The sequence below is a fragment of the Lissotriton helveticus genome, chromosome 1_2 (assembly GCF_964261635.1).
Source record: "Lissotriton helveticus chromosome 1_2, aLisHel1.1, whole genome shotgun sequence".
NCBI lineage: Eukaryota > Metazoa > Chordata > Amphibia > Caudata > Salamandridae > Lissotriton > Lissotriton helveticus.
Genome location: NC_136058.1, coordinates 448,011,399 through 448,030,785, shown reverse-complemented (window position 1 = coordinate 448,030,785; position 19,387 = coordinate 448,011,399). Strand labels below are relative to the sequence as shown.

The window sequence follows — 19,387 nt, the reverse complement described above, 5'->3', positions numbered from 1 at the left end:
AACCGAGATAATGCTCTATGGCAAGGCTTATGAGCATTGGTCACCTGATTGGTGGCCCTCAAGCCTTGGCCTTTGTCTTACTCCAACAAAATCTGGGCTTTCAAATGGACAACACACTGTCAATGAAAGACCATGTTAATAAGAGAGTTGGCTCATGCGTAGCCTGCGCAAAGTTTCAAGTGGATTCCGACGGAGGCAAGAAAACCACTAGTCCAGGGACTAATTATTAGTCGTATTGACTATGGGAATGCCCTGCTATCTTCTACCAATGAAAACCTTCTCTCAAGGATGCAGGTTCTGCAGAACACAGCAGCAAGGCTGGTACTTAATCTTCCACCAAGATCTCCATCGACACCCAGTTTGAAGCGTTTACACTGGCTGCCTGTAAGAAAACGTATACGCTTTAAGATTCTTTGCATGACGCATATGAATATGTACGTAAAAGGTCCAGATTTGTGGACCAAAAAGTTAAGCTGGTATCAACCTGTTAGAACTTTGAGATCCAGCAACCAAGCACTCCTCTCATCTCCCAGAATCCGTACCACCACATGTGGAGGGAAATCTTTCTCGTTACTTGCTCCGTCTCTTTGGAACAAACTGTTCTTATATCTACGCACCACAAGTGATCATAACTGTTTTCGAAGGAATTTAAATACATTGCTGTTTGACATCTAACTGCACCAAATCAAGTTCTTCTCAGAGTTATCCACCAGCGCCATGAGACTTTCGAGTGATATGTGCGCTTAATAAATATTCTATTATTTGATTTGATAGTGTTAGGCCTTAAATGCTTAGTGTGAAAATAATGTTTGCATACATCTGAGCCATGCTTTCTTTTTTACACAGTACAATTGTACACACACTTTAGTACCATATATGCTTTATATAGACTGCTGTGCTGCGGAGTATAAACAGTTACGCCTTTCATGCTTCCTGTATGGTGCAGTTCTGCACACTGTTAACTCCTACCTGGTTTGCTGTACAATGTAGTTGTGCACACTACAACACAGTACAATTGTGCACACTTGCGCTATCCTGCTTTCAACCCGTGTGCCAGTCACACACACACACACACACCAGACCACACCCCCCACACACATCTTGTATGGATCCAATACAGCGCAGTTGTGCACCAGACTGTTAAGCTATGCTTGCTGTGTTTGTATCCTCTACAGCGCAGTTGTGTGCACACAGAAGAGCTGTGCACGACATTTGCATAGCATAAGTTTGTGCACGCACGCACAGAAATCGCCTCTTATTCTTCCTACATAGAGTATATTTGTTTTTTGTTTTTTTTATTTCACAAATGTTTATTGGTAGTTTCCAAAACAAAAACATACAGTAAAAAAACATAAGGGACAATAAGTAAATGAATGGAAAAATATCTGTATTGGGAGTGACAATCACAGAAAATCAGAGTAAATTAAGACTAAGACAAAAATAAAGCAATAAATGGAAGCAGCATAGTAACAGTCATAAACATCATATATAGTATCTACACAAGGGTGATGGACACTGGTAATACAGACTTCAGCGTTCCCTGGGAAAGATTACCTGAAGCAGACAAGTACGTTACAGAGTAGGCTTGGTGGTAAGTATATGCGGTCATATGGGCATGAAGGTTGGGAAGTGTGGTGAAAAATCATGGGGGTTTATGTACGCTAAAATAATTGTCAAGGGAAATCCATATTTGTCTATGAGGAGGGTGCCATGGGGTATTTTGGAGAGAGATATTATTAGCACCTCTCAGCTTGGTGATCCAGTTTAGCCAACATTTAAAGGAGGCTTTACGCGTCTCCTTCCAGTTGTTCAGAATTATCTTCACAGCAACGGTGAACAAAAGGTCAATTAAGGCCCTGTCATCATCTGAGAGCGAATCAGCTCTGGTAAAGCCCAGCACTAAGGTAGAAAACTCTTTGGTGGGGGAGAAGGAGAAAACTTTTGCAATGAATGCAAAGACTTTGTCCCAGAAGGCTGTAACACAGACACAGCTTAGTAAAAGGTGTTCAAGGTCACCATCTTTCTCGTTGCAGTTCCAGCATGTGGCATTGTCTCTAATATTGTGTGAAAAGAGACGCGCCGTTGTCCAAAAAGCTTTGTGGAGAAGCCAAAACTTCGTCTGGGAGAGTGTAGGGCTTATTTTGTGTCTCATGGTTGATTCCCAGGTTTTGGACCACTCCACTTCTGAAATTGGTACAGAAGAGTATGATTCCCAGAACTGCCGAAGGTCTTTATTGAGATTGGAATGCTGTGGCCGTAGGATTTTGTAAAGCCTGGAGACCTGGTGGCCCAGCCTATTGAAGGCAGCTTGGGAGGGAGGGCGGCTTTTTGGACAGTTTTGCTTTGGAGTTTGCTGTTTTAATATTCCAAAAGTTGTAAAATTCTATTGCTTCTAGATCATATTTGGTTTGGAGTTCATTAAAAGAGAATGGGTAAGAATTACTAAACAGTTGGTGTGGGAAAAATATATCTTTATTAATCCAGATCTAATTGTGTAGTGGTTTCCCTTTGTACATTATTAAGTGACTGTGCCATAGCGACTCCCAGTCAGAGCACCTTATGTGGTTAGTCAGGAGTTTATACATTTTTAGGAGGTCAAGTCTTGTATTTTTAAAAATGGATATTGAGCAACCGGCCGTATTCATTTTAGCAGTAAGAATGGACGCTGGAGCAAGATTTTTGAAAAGGGCTTTTTCAACGTTTAGCCATCCAGGAATGTTTTCAGCTGGTGGCGCGAGCCAGTAAGAGCCTTGTTTGGTAAGGAAGGCAATCTGGTATAGTTTAAAATCCGCTAGATTGACCCCACCCAAGGGTTTGTCGATGCATAGCTTTTTTATGCTAATTCTAGCCTTTTTCCCTTTCCATAGGAATTTAGAAAGTAGAGTATCTAATTTGTGATGGAAGTACTGGGACAAGGTGAGAGGGAGCATTGTAATGAGATAATTAACTAAAGGGGAGATCATCATTTTAATGGCTTCGACCCTTCCTCATCAAGTTATAAAATGGGGGGACCAGCCATCCAGTTGTGATTTAATTTTGTCTAGAGTGATGGATTCATTGTGATGAAGTGTTTTGAGAAGGGAGATGCCGAATTCGATTCCCAGGTATTTAATAAAACCAGTTTTCCATGTGAGGCCTGAGGCACCCAGCATTTCTCTGGTACCATAAACGTTTAGGGGCTTAACCTCTGACTTGTCACGGTTCAATTTGTACCCAGAGTGTAGCGAGTATCCTTCTATGGTAGTAATGAGAGATTTGATGGAGGTCTCTGGATTCTCTGTCGCCACTAGAATGTCGTCAGCGTATGCAGCTAGTTTCACCTGTGTGTCCCCGAAGCTCACTCCCGCTATTTCTTTATTTTGTTTTATGCCTGATATGAGCGGTTCAAGGGCCAGGAGAAACAGGGCTGGAGAGAGGGGGCAGCCTTGCCTGGTGCCCTGTTGTAAACGAAATGAGTCCAAAAGGGAGCCATTGATAGCGATTCTAACAGACGGTGAAGAATAAAGGGCCATTACCATATTGATGTAGGAATTCCCTAAATTAAAGCCTAAATGAAAGGCTTTCATGCAGTGATGTAAGAAGGACCAAGATACTCTATCGAACGCTTTTTCAGCGTCAAGGGTTATGGCCAAAATTGAGGTGGGTATTATTTTGGCTTTCTAAAGGATATGGCATAATAGTTTTGTGTTGTCATTGGACATACAATGTTTTAAAAATCCCACCTGGGAGTTACTGATTAATTTAGGGAGAATGGCATTAAGTCTACTCGCTAGAATTTTCGCATACATTTTGCAGTCCAGAATTATAAGCGAAATGGGCTGAAAGTTTTTAGTTAGAAGGGTGCCTTTACCCTCCTTCGGGATAACAATTATAGTGGCTTCGCCCATTGATTCCGAAGCACTGCCAGAGGAGGCAATCGAGTTAAAAAGTTTTAAGAACATGGGGGAGAGCGACAACAAATGCTTTGTAGAAGCTTGCAGAAAACCCATCCGGACCGGGGGCTTTGTTGCTTTTAAGTGATTTAATAGAAGCCAGGATTTCCGTGTCTTTGATGGGGGACCCTATTGTAGAACTATCTTCATCAGAGAGTTTGGGGAGGTTCAGGGCATCTAGGTAATTAGTGCAAGCGACCGGGTCGAATGACATCTTGTTCTTGTAGAGGTCTTCATAAAAGGTCTTAAAGGTGTCTACAATTTTTTCTTGTTTGGTGTGTGTATTGTTAGCGGAGTCTTTGATTGATGAAATAGTGAGTAATTTTTGTCTGTGTTTCAGGTAGGACGCCAGAAGTTTTCCAGCTCTATTCCCTTCGCATAGTTTCATGGCTTTGAACTTATTAACCCAAACACCAGCTCGTCTGCTTGCAATAGTGTTATATTCGTACTTCTTATTGATCAGTTGCTCTAAAACCAGTTTGTTATCAAGGTCAGTCGAGTGGGTGGTTTCTAGGAACTTGATGTCTTTTTCAAGCTTGTCTAGATCTACATTAAGTTTATTATTGGTCCTTGCTCTAATGCCAATAATCACCCCTCTAATTGTGGCTTTCAGGGCGTCCCAGACTGTGGAGGTGTTCATATCAGGGGAATCATTCAGTGAGATGTATTCCTTTATGGCGTTTTCTATTTGTTGTTTGCTTTCAGGGTCCGATAGAATTTCCTCATTAAATCACCAGTGTTTTGGGGGTAAAATCGAATGGGAGCACGCAAGTTTGGCGCTAATGCAGGAGTGGTCAGAGATCAGCTTTGAAGCGATGTCTATTTCCTCGATGAGGTGAGTGAAAGGGCTAGAGATTAAAATATAGTCAATTCTGGAGTATGAATTATGTGGGGCTGAGTAGAAGGTATAGTCCCTCCCATCAGGATGTTGGAGGCGCCAAGAATCCTTTAGTAGGAATTTGGTGCACAGGCGAGTGAGTGAGTTGTGGGAGCGAGAAGGTTGGAACATGCATTTTGATTGTCGATCTAATAAAGGGTCCATTGGGAGATTGAAATTGCCGCCTACAATTAGGAGTTCATCTTGTGGGATGTTCTCTATGGCTAGGGAGACTGATTCCCAAAAGTCTGGGGCATCAGAGTTAGGACCGTATATGTTTACTACATAAATGGGATCTTCGTCCATTAACAGGCGGGTAATTAATAGTCTTGCATCTGTGTCGTGTGTGTGTGAGGTAACAGATAGGTTCGATTTTTTTGAGATTATGGTGATCACTCCTCCCTTCTTGTGGTTTGTCGAGGAGCAGAGTGTGTGGGAGATCCAGTTGAGGTTAATAAAGTTTATGCCCTCCTCTGAGAGCTTAATCTCTTGGAGCAGGAGGATATCCCCTTTTGATTTAGATAGGTATTCAAAAACCTTCCGTCTTTTCACTGGGTAGTTGAGACCCTTGACATTCAATGAGACTACATTGAGATTTTCAGCTGAGAAATTGGTTTTAACCATCTAAAGAGTTGTGGTCGCAGAGAGAGACGCCCTCTGTATACCAGTTGTTGCGCAGTATGAGACTACAATTCGAAGGGTTCGTGGTTTATCTCTAGTATGTGGGCATTGGTAAACGCATGACCTGTGTGATACTATAAAAGCGTTATCTTTCGCAACGTAAAAGAAACAGAAAACAAAGCAGAAGGAAACAACCAGTGTAGTATACAAACCCATTTTCAATCCCTCCCCACCCCTCTCCCCCTTCTCACCCTTGTCCCCCACATCCCCTCCCTACCTCCCTCCCCGAATGTAAGAACTTAGGATGTGCGACGGCAGTACCGTCTATGGGCAGAACAGAGATATTAAATGAGAGACATTGGCTCTTCAGGCAAAACAAGATTAGAGGCCTATACTACATTAGACCCTGAACAAGTAACCAGGAGCATGGATGATAACAAGTTAAAGAGTGAGTTATAGAACAGCATAACTTCATGCAAGAATCCTGCTGCCTGCATGCGTCACAACAGTCTGATAGTGGACCCTGCTGAGCCATGCATTCTTCAGAATTATTTGTGCTCTGATTGCTGAGTCATGCATGCCTCTTTAGGGTTTTTGCAGACGGACTACTGAGCCATGCATTCTTCAAATTTATTTGTGCTCTGATTGCTGAGTCATGCATGCCTCTTTAGGGTTTTTGCAGACGGACTGCTGAGCCATGCATTCTTTAAATTTATTTGTTCTCTGATTGCTGAGTCATGCATGCCTCTTTAGGGTTTTTTTCTGACAGACTGCTGAGCCATGCATTCTTCAGATATATTTGTGCTCTAATTGCTGAGTCATGCATGCCTCTTTAGGGTTTTTGCTGACAGACTGCTGAGCCATGCATCCTTCAGTGCCTGCAAGATACTGTACCGCGCTAGCATTTATACAGTGCTTGCATTGCTTTTGTTACAGTTTATCCAAGAGTGTTGCTCACACCGGGGCATGTCACAGAGCATGGTTTGTTGTGTGCTCCTGGAAGCCTTCAGTGGTATCCAGGAGTAGATAACCACTTAGTGCTTTGATTATTCTTGTGAGACCTAGTGTATGCAATAATAGTTATACATTAACAATAATAATAACGGCAACTGAAATGATTGTAATAAATGCAACAACACAAAGAGAGCTAAGTTTGCATATCCTCACTTTCTCACAATGCCTAAAGGTGTCAATGAGCTGACAGCAGTTAGTCCTAAACAAGGAACCCTCACCTGGATCTCTCCCTCGAGGCAGACGGCCTCCAGGTGTTGTGTTTCCTGAGGCTCTGCTCCCCTGAACTAAAGGGTCAATGTTGTGACATCCACGCAGCAAGTGTCCACGTGAGGCTGTAGGAATAGGATCCAGTGGACACCAATACACCGCCTAGTACAGATGGAAGCAGACGCAGAGGGGTACACCCACCTACCTGTGTGCGTCTTCTGTACATCATAAGCCCCTACCTATGCACCTCCTCTGTTTATACCTCATAGGCACCTACCTATGCACCTCCTCTGTTTATACCTTAAGAGCACCTGCCAGTGCACCTCCTCTCTTTATACCTCATAAGCACAACCTGTGCACCTCCTCTGTTTGTACCTCATAAGCATCTACCTGTGCGCCTCCTCTGTTTATACCTCATTAGCACCTACCTGTGCACCTCCTCTGTTTGTACCTCATAAGTACCTACCTGTGCATCTCCTCTGTTTATACCTCATTAGCACCTACCTGAGCTCCTCCTCTGTTTGGACCTCCCATATAACCTTCTGAAACGAAGCTTGTGATCACCATACTACCAACCATGGCCTCTGCACTATCAGGCTATGAGTATTATCTGACGTCTGCTGTGTGCATGCTTCAAGTGTGTAGAGTGAGTACACAGACCGAGGGGAGTAGGGAGGTGAAGGACATGGAATGAGGTATACCTGGATAAAAGAAATATGGGAATGGAGGAATGTGACTTCACCTGTGGACATCAGACACCTCCTCCCGCTCTACCAAAGCCCTGTTGAGTCACAAAGTAGCATCCTGGCCTTCAAAAAGACCACCATAAGTCAAATATCATGGAAAACAGGAACATGGAAAGCAATTATTAATATGCACACATCTGTTGGATTGGGGGATATTTCAGTTAAATTATTAGTTGTGATGGATTCTCTATAAGGAATAAATGAATGATATCGTTGAATAATAAATGACATGATTTAATATTTCTTTGCTTTATCTGTGTGCGCAATATAAAGACGGGCCATTAGAATTAACCCTTCATTCTGTTTTACAGAAAACCCTGGAAGGATCTGCTGATTGAAATACAACAGGATCTTAACTTTACCTACTTTAGGAAGAACTAAAGACTCATTTTTTAAGTTGTCTTTCAGGGCAGAATCAGTCAATAGTTCAAGGGAGATGGATATATATTACACTGATAGAAAATCCACCTCAACTCGGGATAATGCTCCAGTCTTCCAGGTTAGAAGGATCCAGAAATGTTTGAGCCAGGAGGGCTGTAAAATATGTTGAAGGTGACTTAGGGCCTTATTACGAGTGTGGCGGTCTTCCAATGGGACTACCACAGCGGAGGTACCAGGCAGACTGCCACGCCCATTGAGAGCCCGCCACCGGATTATGGCCTAAATCCAGGGTGGGTGGGCGGTGCAGCAGCGGTCTCGCGGCGGCTGTATTAGGCTCATTAGAGAGCCTAAACAGCATATAACCACCTTAAGAGTGCCTGCAGCACGTTCCTGCGCCATGTCATGCATGCCACACTGTGCAGGAACAAGGGTGCAATTCCATGGGGTGGCGCAACATGTGCCCCCCGCATGCAACCCCAGGAGCAGAATCGACCAGGGCCCTGTGAGGGCCCCCTTACCTGCATGTCCTTTATCCTTTTCATGGTGGGGTCCCGCCAGGGAAAAGGGCGGTGGATATGCAGACCGTAATATGCTCGGCGATGTCGGCATCGGCACTGTCAACATATTCAGGGTGTTTGCAGACCGCCGCCACAGCGGGATCCTTGATCCTTGCGGGGTGGCGGCCTCGTGGGGGTCCCACCACCACACTCATAATAAGGCGGTCAGACCACCAGGATGGTGGCAGTTGGACCGCCACCGTGAGTTCGGCGATCATGAGGGCCGTCGCACTCGTAGTAAGGCCCTTAATGAGCTGCAAGGTAAAGGCGGGAGTTGGCATTTGAGCTGATCCAGTGTGAACATGAAAGCATTGTGGAAGACGGTGTCTGGAGTTACCGTTGTCATATATACTTCCTAAAGAGTTACCTTTGTCATGTATACTTCCTAAAGAGTTACCTTTGTTAGATACTTCCTAAAGAGTTACCTTTGTTATACACTTCCAAGTTACCTTGGTTAAATACTTACTGAAGAGTTACCTTTGTTATACACTTCCTGAAGAGCTACCTTTGGTAGCTACTTCCTGAAACTAAATTAACAGCAGCGCTTCCTGATTCCTCTCTTTTTCCACAATCTGTTCTGTTTAAATGAAATCTTGTCCATGTATATCTACGTAAAACTCTACCTGTAGCACGAGTTCTCTGTGGCTGCCCTTTCTTTAGTAAGTTACTCTGTCAATAATGGTAAATCACTGCCTTTTCAGAAGTAAATACAATGTGACATGTTCAAACACAGTTTTATTGAAATATCCATGTATGGTAAAATGTTCCTTACTAAATTTTAAATATGGTAGAGAAGAGATGTCTTATCCAGCTAGTTAAATATTGTGTATTCACATTCTTTACATTTGCATTTAGTAATATTGCATTTCTTTGCATCCGATAGAAAATAGGACTTAAAGGCACGGATTGATTATGAATAATGAAGATAACACATCAAACCTGAAAAAATTATCAAAAATAAGGAGCTCCAAAAACATCAGTGCAATCAGAGGCAGAGGACAGATCCAGGAAGAAGCAGTCAAAGGCAATTCAGTGAGTGTACGAGTCTGAGCTCTGCACCTCGACACCCCAAGACGAAGAAATGACCTCTACAAAATTAAGGCAACAAAACTGACAAATCACCTGCTGTATAAACAAGCGTCCAACACCAGCTTTGATCATGAGGCCGGTATGAGAGTTGGAGGAAGGTCTTGTGTCTATTTGGGATCCATAGCTTGGAACAAAATCCCATTTCAGCGTTGAGCTGTTAGCAATATGATAATGTTTAAAAAAGGTTGAAAACTTGGCTTTTTGTCCATGTTTGAAACAAACTGATTTACTTTCTTTTCTGACCTGTGCTTTGCCCCGGGACACTCTTTGGAGTAGCTGTAAACATTGCAAGTCGCTTCATCATCATGATGTGGCTAGAGCAGTGCTTCTCTATTTAAACTGGCAACAGACCACCATTCAGTGCTCTAGGTGTATTGCAAACTCTTCCTAGCCAAACCGCAGGCACCAGGGAAAAGCACAACGAAGTGGAGCCTAACAACTGAAGGCTGAAGGAAAGGAGAGTTCTGCTCTCTAAAGTACAGAGTATTGTCCCAATTTGCACCTACCGGAACAAAGATTAAGCTTTACCCGCAAGCATGCGAAGCCATTATCCAATCTAAAGATGCAATCACCCACAAGGAAGCCTTACTGATATTATGAATGTGGCAGGTATTTAGTGAGTCTTGTATTTTATTGTTAAATCGGAAATCAAGCGTCCAAAATATAACACGCATACAGGGAATGTGAAAATAACGCAAGTAGTTTATTAACTATGCTGACCCTTCAGGAAACACGGTCAAGAGAAAAATCGTGCAATTCCACTGAATATGTCAAGAACTTTAGCCAATTAGAAACCATAAAAGAGCATCAGCGAATACAAACAGGGGAAAAACCATACCACTGTACTGAATGTGTAAAGAGCTTCAGTCGGTTAACAGACTTCCATAGACATCAGAGAATACACACAGGGGAAAAACCATACCATTGTACTGAATGTGTGAAGAGCTTCAGTCAGTTATCACACCTCCAAAGACATCAGCGAATACACACAGGGGAAAAACAATACCTTTGCAATGAATGTGTAAAGAGCTTCAGTCAGTTATCACACCTCCAAATACATCAGCGAATACACACAGGGGAAAAACCATACCATTGCAAGGAATGTATAAAGAGTTTCAGTCAATTATCAAGCCTCCATAGACATCATAGAATACACACAGGGGAAAAACCCTACCGTTGTAGTGAATGTGTGAAGAGCTTCTGTCGGTCACACAAACTCCTAATACATCAGCAAACACACACAGGGGAAAAACCATACCATTGCAAGGAATGTGTAAAGAGCTTCAGTCAAATTGCAAACCTCCACACACATCAGAGAATACACAGAGGGGAAAAACCATACCATTGCAGTGAATGTGCCAAGAGTTTCAGTACGTTAGCAGAACTCCAAACACATCAGCGAACACACACAGGGGAAAAACCATACCATTGCAAGGAATGTGCAAAGAGCTTCAATCACATTTCAAACCTCCACAGACATCAGAGAATACACACAGGGGAAAAACCATTCCATTGCAAGGAATGTGCAAAGAACTTCAATCAGATTTCACAGCTACACGTACATCAGAAAATACACACAGGGGAAAAACCATACCATTGCAGTGAATGTGTGAAGAGTTTCAGTACGTTAGCAGAACTCCAAACACATCAGCGAACACACACAGGGGAAAAACCATACCATTGCAAGGAATGTGCAAAGAGCTTCAATCACATTTCAAACCTCCACAGACATCAGAGAATACACACAGGGGAAAAACCATTCCATTGCAAGGAATGTGCAAAGAACTTCAATCAGATTTCACAGCTACACGTACATCAGAAAATACACACAGGGGAAAAACCATACCATTGCAGTGAATGTACCAAGAGTTTCAGTACGTTAGCAGACCTCCAAACACATCAGCGAACACACACAGTGGAAAAACCATACCATTGCACTGAATGTGTAAAGAGCTTCAATCAAATTGCAAACCTCCGCACACATCAGAGAATACACGCAGGGGAAAAACCATACCAGTGCAGTGAATGTGCCAAGAGTTTCAGTACGTTAGCAGAACTCCAAACACATCAGCGAACACACACAGGGGAAAAACCATACCATTGCACTGAATGTGTAAAGAGCTTCAGTCACATTTCAAACCTCCGCAGACATCAGAGAATACACACAGGGGAAAAACCCTACCATTGCAGTGAATGTGCAAAGAACTTCAATCAGATTTCACAGCTACACGTACATCAGAAAATACACACAGAGGAAAAACCATACCATTGCACTGAATGTGTAAAGAGCTTCAGTCACATTTCAAACCTCCGCAGACATCAGAGAATACACACAGGGGAAAAACCATACCATTGCAGTGAATGTGGCAGTAGTTTTACTTACTCTTCAGCATTAAGAAATCATCAGCGAGCTCACAAAGGGCAAACAAATCTTTTAAATGCCACGAATGCTTGAAAAGCTGAAGTCCATTATCAATCCTAAACAGGCATCAGCGAGCAAACGCAGAAGAAAAGCCTTCAAGTGCAATGAATGTGTGAAGAAATGTAGTCAATTATCAAGCCTATGTAGACATCAGCTTGCACACACTCTGTAAATACCGTACAACTGTAGTGAGTGTAGAAGTACCTTTAGGAAATCTTTCGCATTAAGGATTCATCAGTTAATGCACACAGAGAAAAATCCTTTCAGGTGCAGTGAATGTGTGAATATCTTCTGTCAGTTATTAAAGCTATGGATACATCAACTAACACACACAGAGTAAAAATGGGCATTGCAATGAATGTCAGAAGTGATTTTGTCAATTGCAAACACACCTGGGCTAAACCTTACAATTGCACTAAAAGTGTGACGAGCTTTTGCCAATTTCTGATCCTACATAGCCTCAGCGAACACACACCTTCATTTAACTCACTTAGAAATAATCCTAGAGATGCAGTGAATTCAGAAAGAACTTACGAACATTAACACTAATATTGACTCATCTGAAGACATATACAGGAGCAGAACAGTGCAGTTATTGTGAGATGAAGGAATTACAGGAACAAATATATAATTATGTGTGTTATTCAAATACCTGATGAATGAAGACTCGACTAGAAGAAAAGAAGAAAACCAAAGATTTGTAGAATAATAAAAGTGTCTGTTCCCAGTGATTGTTCACTTCGGTACACATAGAAAAAAAAACGTGATATAACAGGAAATCTACTGGGAGACTAGCACAATATGAAATAAAAGAAAAGAAGCACTGGTGGTTTTTATTTGGCGATGAAGAGTTGCAAAGAAAAACATCCAAGTGTTCCTGTTCATGCTACCTGTAAAAGTGTAGGGATGAATATGATTCTGCCTGCACACATTGCTATATTAGCATAAGTGAGTTAGTTGCGAAAACGCCATTTTGCTGCTTTTGCACACAACACTACATCTCTGTTTTTATGAAGACAAACTGCTTGCTTTTCCTTCACATGAGAACGATCTGTTTTTCACATCTCCAGACTCACACTGCGACCTCAAGTCTGCACTAAGTGTTCAAGGTTAAAATAACAATGTATGCTGTTGATGCAGGTTGATCGGCCAACGCTCTAAACACAACACGAACACAGCTGCTCATTTCTGAAACTCAGGTGCTTTTAATATTGCACTGCATGCATGAGTCTAGCACTTGGGAAAAACCTTTCAATCAACAAAGAGCTCTGCTGATCTGGGATGCGATTCACTTCACCTGACTTTGGAGGTATGGGGTTCCCGGTTTTAACCTAGAGATCTTCTATTATTATAATACCTAGCACCTAGCAAGGGGAGGGTGGTACACAAGGCGCTATAGACCTGGTTCCACTATCGTTATAATATGATTTCTCCCTCTGTATTTTATGGAACTGTAACAATGTTGATTGTATTGATTTGATGCATCTTTTTACTTATGTTAGCAAATATACTGCATCTTAGAGCACGTAGTTGAAATAAACATTTTAAACTATACCGTGTCTCTGATTGCTCACGTTGTGGACATTTATGAGAATAAAAACAAAAGAGTGTTCTTGATTCCCACTATTCCTGAGAGGTCCCAAAGTCGCTTGTTCATTGGTAGCTTCGCTGTAGTACGGAGAATGAATGAGACACTGTTGCTAGTCGGATAGGGGTTCTGGGCACTGAGGTGGATTTTTGGTACACCACAATACACTGAGGTCCTGGTTTCCTGCGCATAGTTCTGTGCATGAGCAGAATTCCCGCAACATGGCGCCCAAAGTCTTGATTAGTGCTCGTATCTGTCCACAATACCCTCAACACCTTTTCCTGTTAACATGCGTGACGGATTAACCTACCTATATGAATGTGTTATAGGTTAATTCAAGCATGAGATTTATGAAAAGGTTCACATTTTGAATACTACCCTTTGTTGTACTGCAATTTATATAAATTGTTTTTCTTCTCTATGTCCTCATGGGTGATATTGACATAGCTCAGCATAGTTGGACAGCGCTCCGGCGTCATCTGACGCAGTTTGGAGTACCAGACGATGGTATGTCTGTTATCTTTGTGGTGAGTGCATATTCGGCGTTCTCCTTTGAGCTTTTCTACTCTTGGGTCACGTTTCCTGCAATAAATGCAGATGAGGATACATTTCATACATACACTCACACTGCGATTCCTGTGAACTATACTCCATATAGGACACAAGAGATTCCAGTTTCGCCATGGCAGCATCGTGTTTGGTTGTATGGCACCCTCCCCCACACCGTAACTCCGGTTCGGTTAGGTCGCTTGTCAATTCCTGGGGCAACTTGGCCAGTCTTAGCCGGGTTCACACCATATCCACGTTATCTCAATGCCCCGATTAACGACTTGTGTCAACTTTATACCTCTTTTGTTGGGGTACATAGGGCTTTGGTTCAATATGTTTCTTGCAGCGGAACAAGTTGGACCGGCCGGGATGTAGATTAGTCCATTCATGGTTAATTCGGTTAATTCGGTAATGGGCAAGCACCCTCAAACTAAGTACAATATGCTTTATTGTCTTGCTGAGAAATTTGACCAACTGGAAGCAGTGTTTCCTAATACCACTCCTGTGGAAAAACACAGGATTCTCACAATTAATTTGCAGAAAGACTTATTGCCAGAGTTAACAGATTGTGAGATTTGGGGTAAAGTATTTGCAGCAGAATATGCGAAGTATTTCTGCGCGCTGTCTATGAATGTCTTGCCCTCTGTGATCAAGCATGTTCCGGATGAGCACAGTGCGGAGGCGGCTGTCGAGTTGAGAATGAGGCTCGTTGGAGTGTTTGACGTAGTTGCTGATCTCATCTTTTTTAATGTAAAGGGAGATGCGGTTAACTTTCAGGTGTCGAATGCTTTGCGCCTTGTCCAAGACGTCGACAAACCCCGAGCGTTACCATGAATTATTGCGGAGGCTTATAAGACCATTGGCCGCAATAGTTTGGGTGTTAAGCCTTTTGCTAAAACGGCAACTCAACCGCAGACTCAGATAGCAAAGTCTACTAAAGACAACCATCCAAATTTTCCAAAACAGAATTGGAAGAATAAAAATCAGGGGAAGCAGCAAAAGAAACAGGGGTCGCGTCCGGCGTCGCGATACCAGCGTCGCTCCGAAGCCGCCAATTCCTTTGTTGTGCACAGCGCAGCCGATTTAAGGCGCTGCCACCGTAACTGCACCCATTTCAGACACCATCTTGCTGGGAGGAAGGGTTGCGTTCCAGTTGTTGGACGCCTCCCGCCCTCCCAGTATATTTAAGGGGCGTCACATACTATAGCTGTGATATTTGCCATATTCTCCCCTGAGGCGGAAGCCGGGGGCTCTCAGCTCTTTTCTGTTCACTGCCTTACTGCACGCTCTTGAAATACGAAGTACGTGTTTTTTAAAATCTGTATATATTTTAACAGCTCTATTTTAAACGCTACCTCTTTACACTTCGGCACGAGACTAGCGTCGCTCCGAAGCCGCCAATTCCTTTGTTGTGCACGGCGCAGCCGATTTAAGGGGCTGCCACCGTAACTGCACCCATTTCAGACACCATCTTGCTGGGAGGAAGGGTTGCGGTCCAGTTGTTGGACGCCTCCCGCCCTCCCAGTATATTTAAGGGGCGTCACATACTATAGCTGTGATATTTGCCATATTCTCCCCTGAGGCGGAAGCCGGGGGCTCTCAGCTCTTTTCTATTTACTGCCTTACTGCACGCTCTTGAAATACGAAGTACGTGTATTTTAAAATCTGTATATATTTTAACAGCTCTATTTTTAACGCTACCTCTTTGCACTTCGGCGCGAGACTAGTGTCGCTCCGAAGCCGACAATTCCTTTGTTGTGCACGGCGCAGCCGATTTAAGGCACTGCCACCGTAACTGCACCCATTTCAGACACCATCTTGCTGGGAGGAAGGGTTGCGGTCCAGTTGTTGGACGCCTCCCGCCCTCCCAATATATTTAAGGGGCGTCACATACTATAGCTGTGATATATTCCATATTCTCCCCTGAGGCGGAAGCCGGGGGCTCTCAGCTCTTTTCTGTTCACTGCCTTACTGCACGCTCTTGAAATACGAAGTACGTGTATTTTAAAATCTGTATATATTTTAACAGCTCTATTTTAAACGCTACCTCTTTGCACTTCGGCGCGAGACTAGCGTCACTCCGAAGCCGCCAATTCCTTTGTTGTGCACGGCGCAGCCGATTTAAGGTGCTGCCACCGTAACTGCACCCATTTCAGACACCATCTTGCTGGGAGGAAGGGTTGCGGTCCAGTTGTTGGATGCCTCCCGCCCTCCCAGTATATTTAAGGGGCGTCACATACTATAGCTGTGATATTTGCCATATTCTCCCCTGAGGCGGAAGCCGGGGGCTCTCAGCTCTTTTCTGTTCACTGCCTTTCTGCACGCTCTTGAAATACGAAGTACGTGTATTTTAAAATCTGTATATATTTTAACAGCTCTATTTTCAACGCTACCTCTTTGCACTTCGGCGCGAGACTAGCCTCGCTCCGAAGCCGCCAATTCCTTTGTTGTGCACGGCGCAGCCGATTTAAGGCGCTGCCACCATAACTGCACCCATTTCAGACATCTTGCTGGGAGGAAGGGTTGCGGTCCAGTTGTTGGACGCCTCCCACCCTCCTCTAAACCCGCCCCTTACATGTACAAAAACATTAACCCTCCCCATCCGCGCAGCGGGCGGGCGCAGCGGGCGCGCCGGCGGCGCGCCAAAGGCCAGCCCGTCTGCGCCCGTCCGCGCCTGGACCGGGCCCAGGGCCACCACCCCTGGTCCCCTTAACCCAGCGACTTGTCTACACTACTCTAATATTAAGCTGCTCGAGATGCGTCCTCACAATCACTGCGATTGTCGAAAGCTTGACCCAATATCCCTTCCCGGTCTTTTCACACAGTTCTGTCCTCATTGTATGGTTTCTATCCCCCTCGCCATTAAATCACCCTCCAGTGCTAACAAAAATACACATACCAGCATATCAATAGCACTTTCTAATGTACGCTCGCTCGGTAAACACCGACAGGATATAGCAGACTTGATAGAGGATAGGAATTTAGGTATATTATTCATGACCGAAACTTGGATGGACAATTCATCCGACCCAGACCTAGTGATTGCAGTCCCAAGAGGTTTCACAATCTATAGACACGATAGACAGCATAAAAAAGGGGGCGGAGTAGCGATTATCGCCCGTGACTCACTTAATGTGAGAATTACTGCCACCCCGTCAATCTCCTGCGAAGCTTTGCAATTCGCAATCATGCTATCCCCTTCCAACAACTTCAAAGGGATCCTCGTATACAGACCACCTGGATCACGACCACGATCAGACTTTATCATGGATTTGAGTTCTATCCTGGAATCCCTGGCTCTGGAAGACTCTTTTACAGTTTTGGGTGATTTTAATTTTCACCTAGACAAACTAGAGGATAGGGATACTTTATCTCTTATCTCGGATATGAAGACATTTGGTCTTCCCCTTCTGGTTAACTCTCCTACGCATGACGGTGGCCATACACTGGATGGCATCTTCTCCAATCTGGAGGATATCCACATAAATCAAATCCTCCCTTTCACTTGGTCAGATCATTACGCCATCTTAGGCTCCATCATCATCCAGGAAACACTCACCGCTAAAGTATTCGCCAATTCCCGTCAACCGTTTAAAGCTTGGAATGACATAGATAGTCCTAGCCTGAAAACGCTACTTGGTAATTCCAACCCCATTTTTTCCGCAGACCCCAACATTGCCACCAAGCAATTCCACGACTGGCTGGGTACTGCTGCTAATTCACTGGTTCCCACTAAACAGGCGACCAGAAACAGACTCGCCCCCTCGGCACCTTGGTTCACTGAAGAACTAAGAACCCAGAAACAACTCTGCAGGAACAAGGAGAGGCATTGGCGAAAGGCCTATAGCGAAGACAACAGAATTAGCTACAAGGAGACGTTGGTCAAATATAAAACCATGATCAGTGAGGCTAAGAAAAAGTACTTTAGTGAATGGATAGAGCTAGCAAAAAACTCCTCTAAGGAACTTTACGATACCACCAAGCAGCTAGCTGGTTACTTCCCTGATCTGAACCCACCTCCCTCTCAATCTCTTTGCGATGCCCTGGCTACCTTCTTTTTCACGAAGGTCAATGACATCTTCTCGGCTTTCTCAAATAATACTAATACCCCCTCTATTACCCATACCTCGACTTACTCTGCACCCAAGTTTACTCATTTTACAGATATCACCAACGCTCAAACTGCGGAAATCATCACCACGATCAAAACAGGCTCTGCACTTGATCCTTGTCCTTTTAAAATTCTTCCACCTATTATCGATGTGCTTATACCTGCCATTACTCTAATCTGCAACACCATGTTCAGATCAGGTATTTATCCAGACGCCCTAAAAAAACTCTCCTCAAACCATTACTAAAGAAGCCTCACCTTGATAAGGATGAATTGAAAAACTACCGGCCAATTTCAAGCCTTCCATTCCTGGCCAAAGTGGCCGAAAAAGCAATGAATTTACAACTATCTGCTTTCATAGAGGAACACCATTTACTCGATGATACTCAATTTGGGTTCCGCCGATTCCACGGTACGGAGACTGCGCTGATCAAAGCCGCAGATGACATCAGATCTGTTAGACCTGTCAGCCTTAGGGTGGTCTTTCCCCGTGATTTTTTTGCCCTTGCCTCATTTTTCCCACCTTCTTTTTGTTGGCCCTTAGGTCTTCGGGCACCTTTTCATAGCTAATCTGTGTTAGGGTGCAGGTGCTCTCTACTTCCAACATGGCTGGCACTGGCCCCTGCTACTGCAGCGAGGTCTTTTTAGTGTAGCACCCTAGTTGCCAGGAGCAGGCTGGGTCCCCATACAATGTTGCAACACCAGCCACCCAGCCCCTGTCCATAGTTAGAGTGGGGAAGCTCCTGGAACCTTCCAGAAAAAAGGCGGACCTGACTGTTCCCGCCTTAGAGAGTGGTCACCTGACCTGGGCATATATAAGCAAGGGAGGGAACTTTTTCTAGTCAGTTGGGGCATCACTGACCTGGGGAACCCACGCAGGAGTTTTAGGCGGGAGGGCCTAGTGAGGAACCTATGCTACTGGCAGTGACAGGATTAAGGTGCTGCCTCTTAAGCTGGGTGAGGTGTCCAAAGCTAGCCCCCTGATCTGGCCCAGTGGTAGGGAACCCCAGGGCCCATCTGCAGTGACTGAGGAGAAATTCTTCAAGCCTTCAACTCATCACCCCCCCCCCTTCCACTTCAAGAAACAAGCAACTAAGGGCGCAGAACCATCCAAGCGCCAAGAAACCTGCTTCCTGGGACCAGGTACTGGACTGTGCTGCCCTGCGCATCCCCTGCCTACAACTGGGCCTACCTGTCTCCCCCTGACTGAACTGTGGGCCAAGCGCTACAATTTGCTCCCATCCTGCCTGCCTTGAGCTAACTGCCCTCGAGACTCTGGCGCTGAAGCCCCCT

General features: G+C 44.2%; 1 protein-coding gene across 1 annotated transcript in view; it reads left to right on the top strand.

The window, feature by feature from the left end:
• Window positions 1-10,136: 10,136 nt before the first annotated feature.
• Window positions 10,137-19,387, top strand: part of LOC144805579 (uncharacterized) — a 483,457-nt gene continuing 474,206 nt past the window's right edge. Inside the window, 2 exon segments of the mRNA XM_078672106.1 lie at window positions 10,137-11,757; window positions 17,329-18,294. Of these exon segments, the coding sequence (XP_078528232.1) occupies window positions 10,137-11,757; window positions 17,329-18,294 (2,587 nt within the window).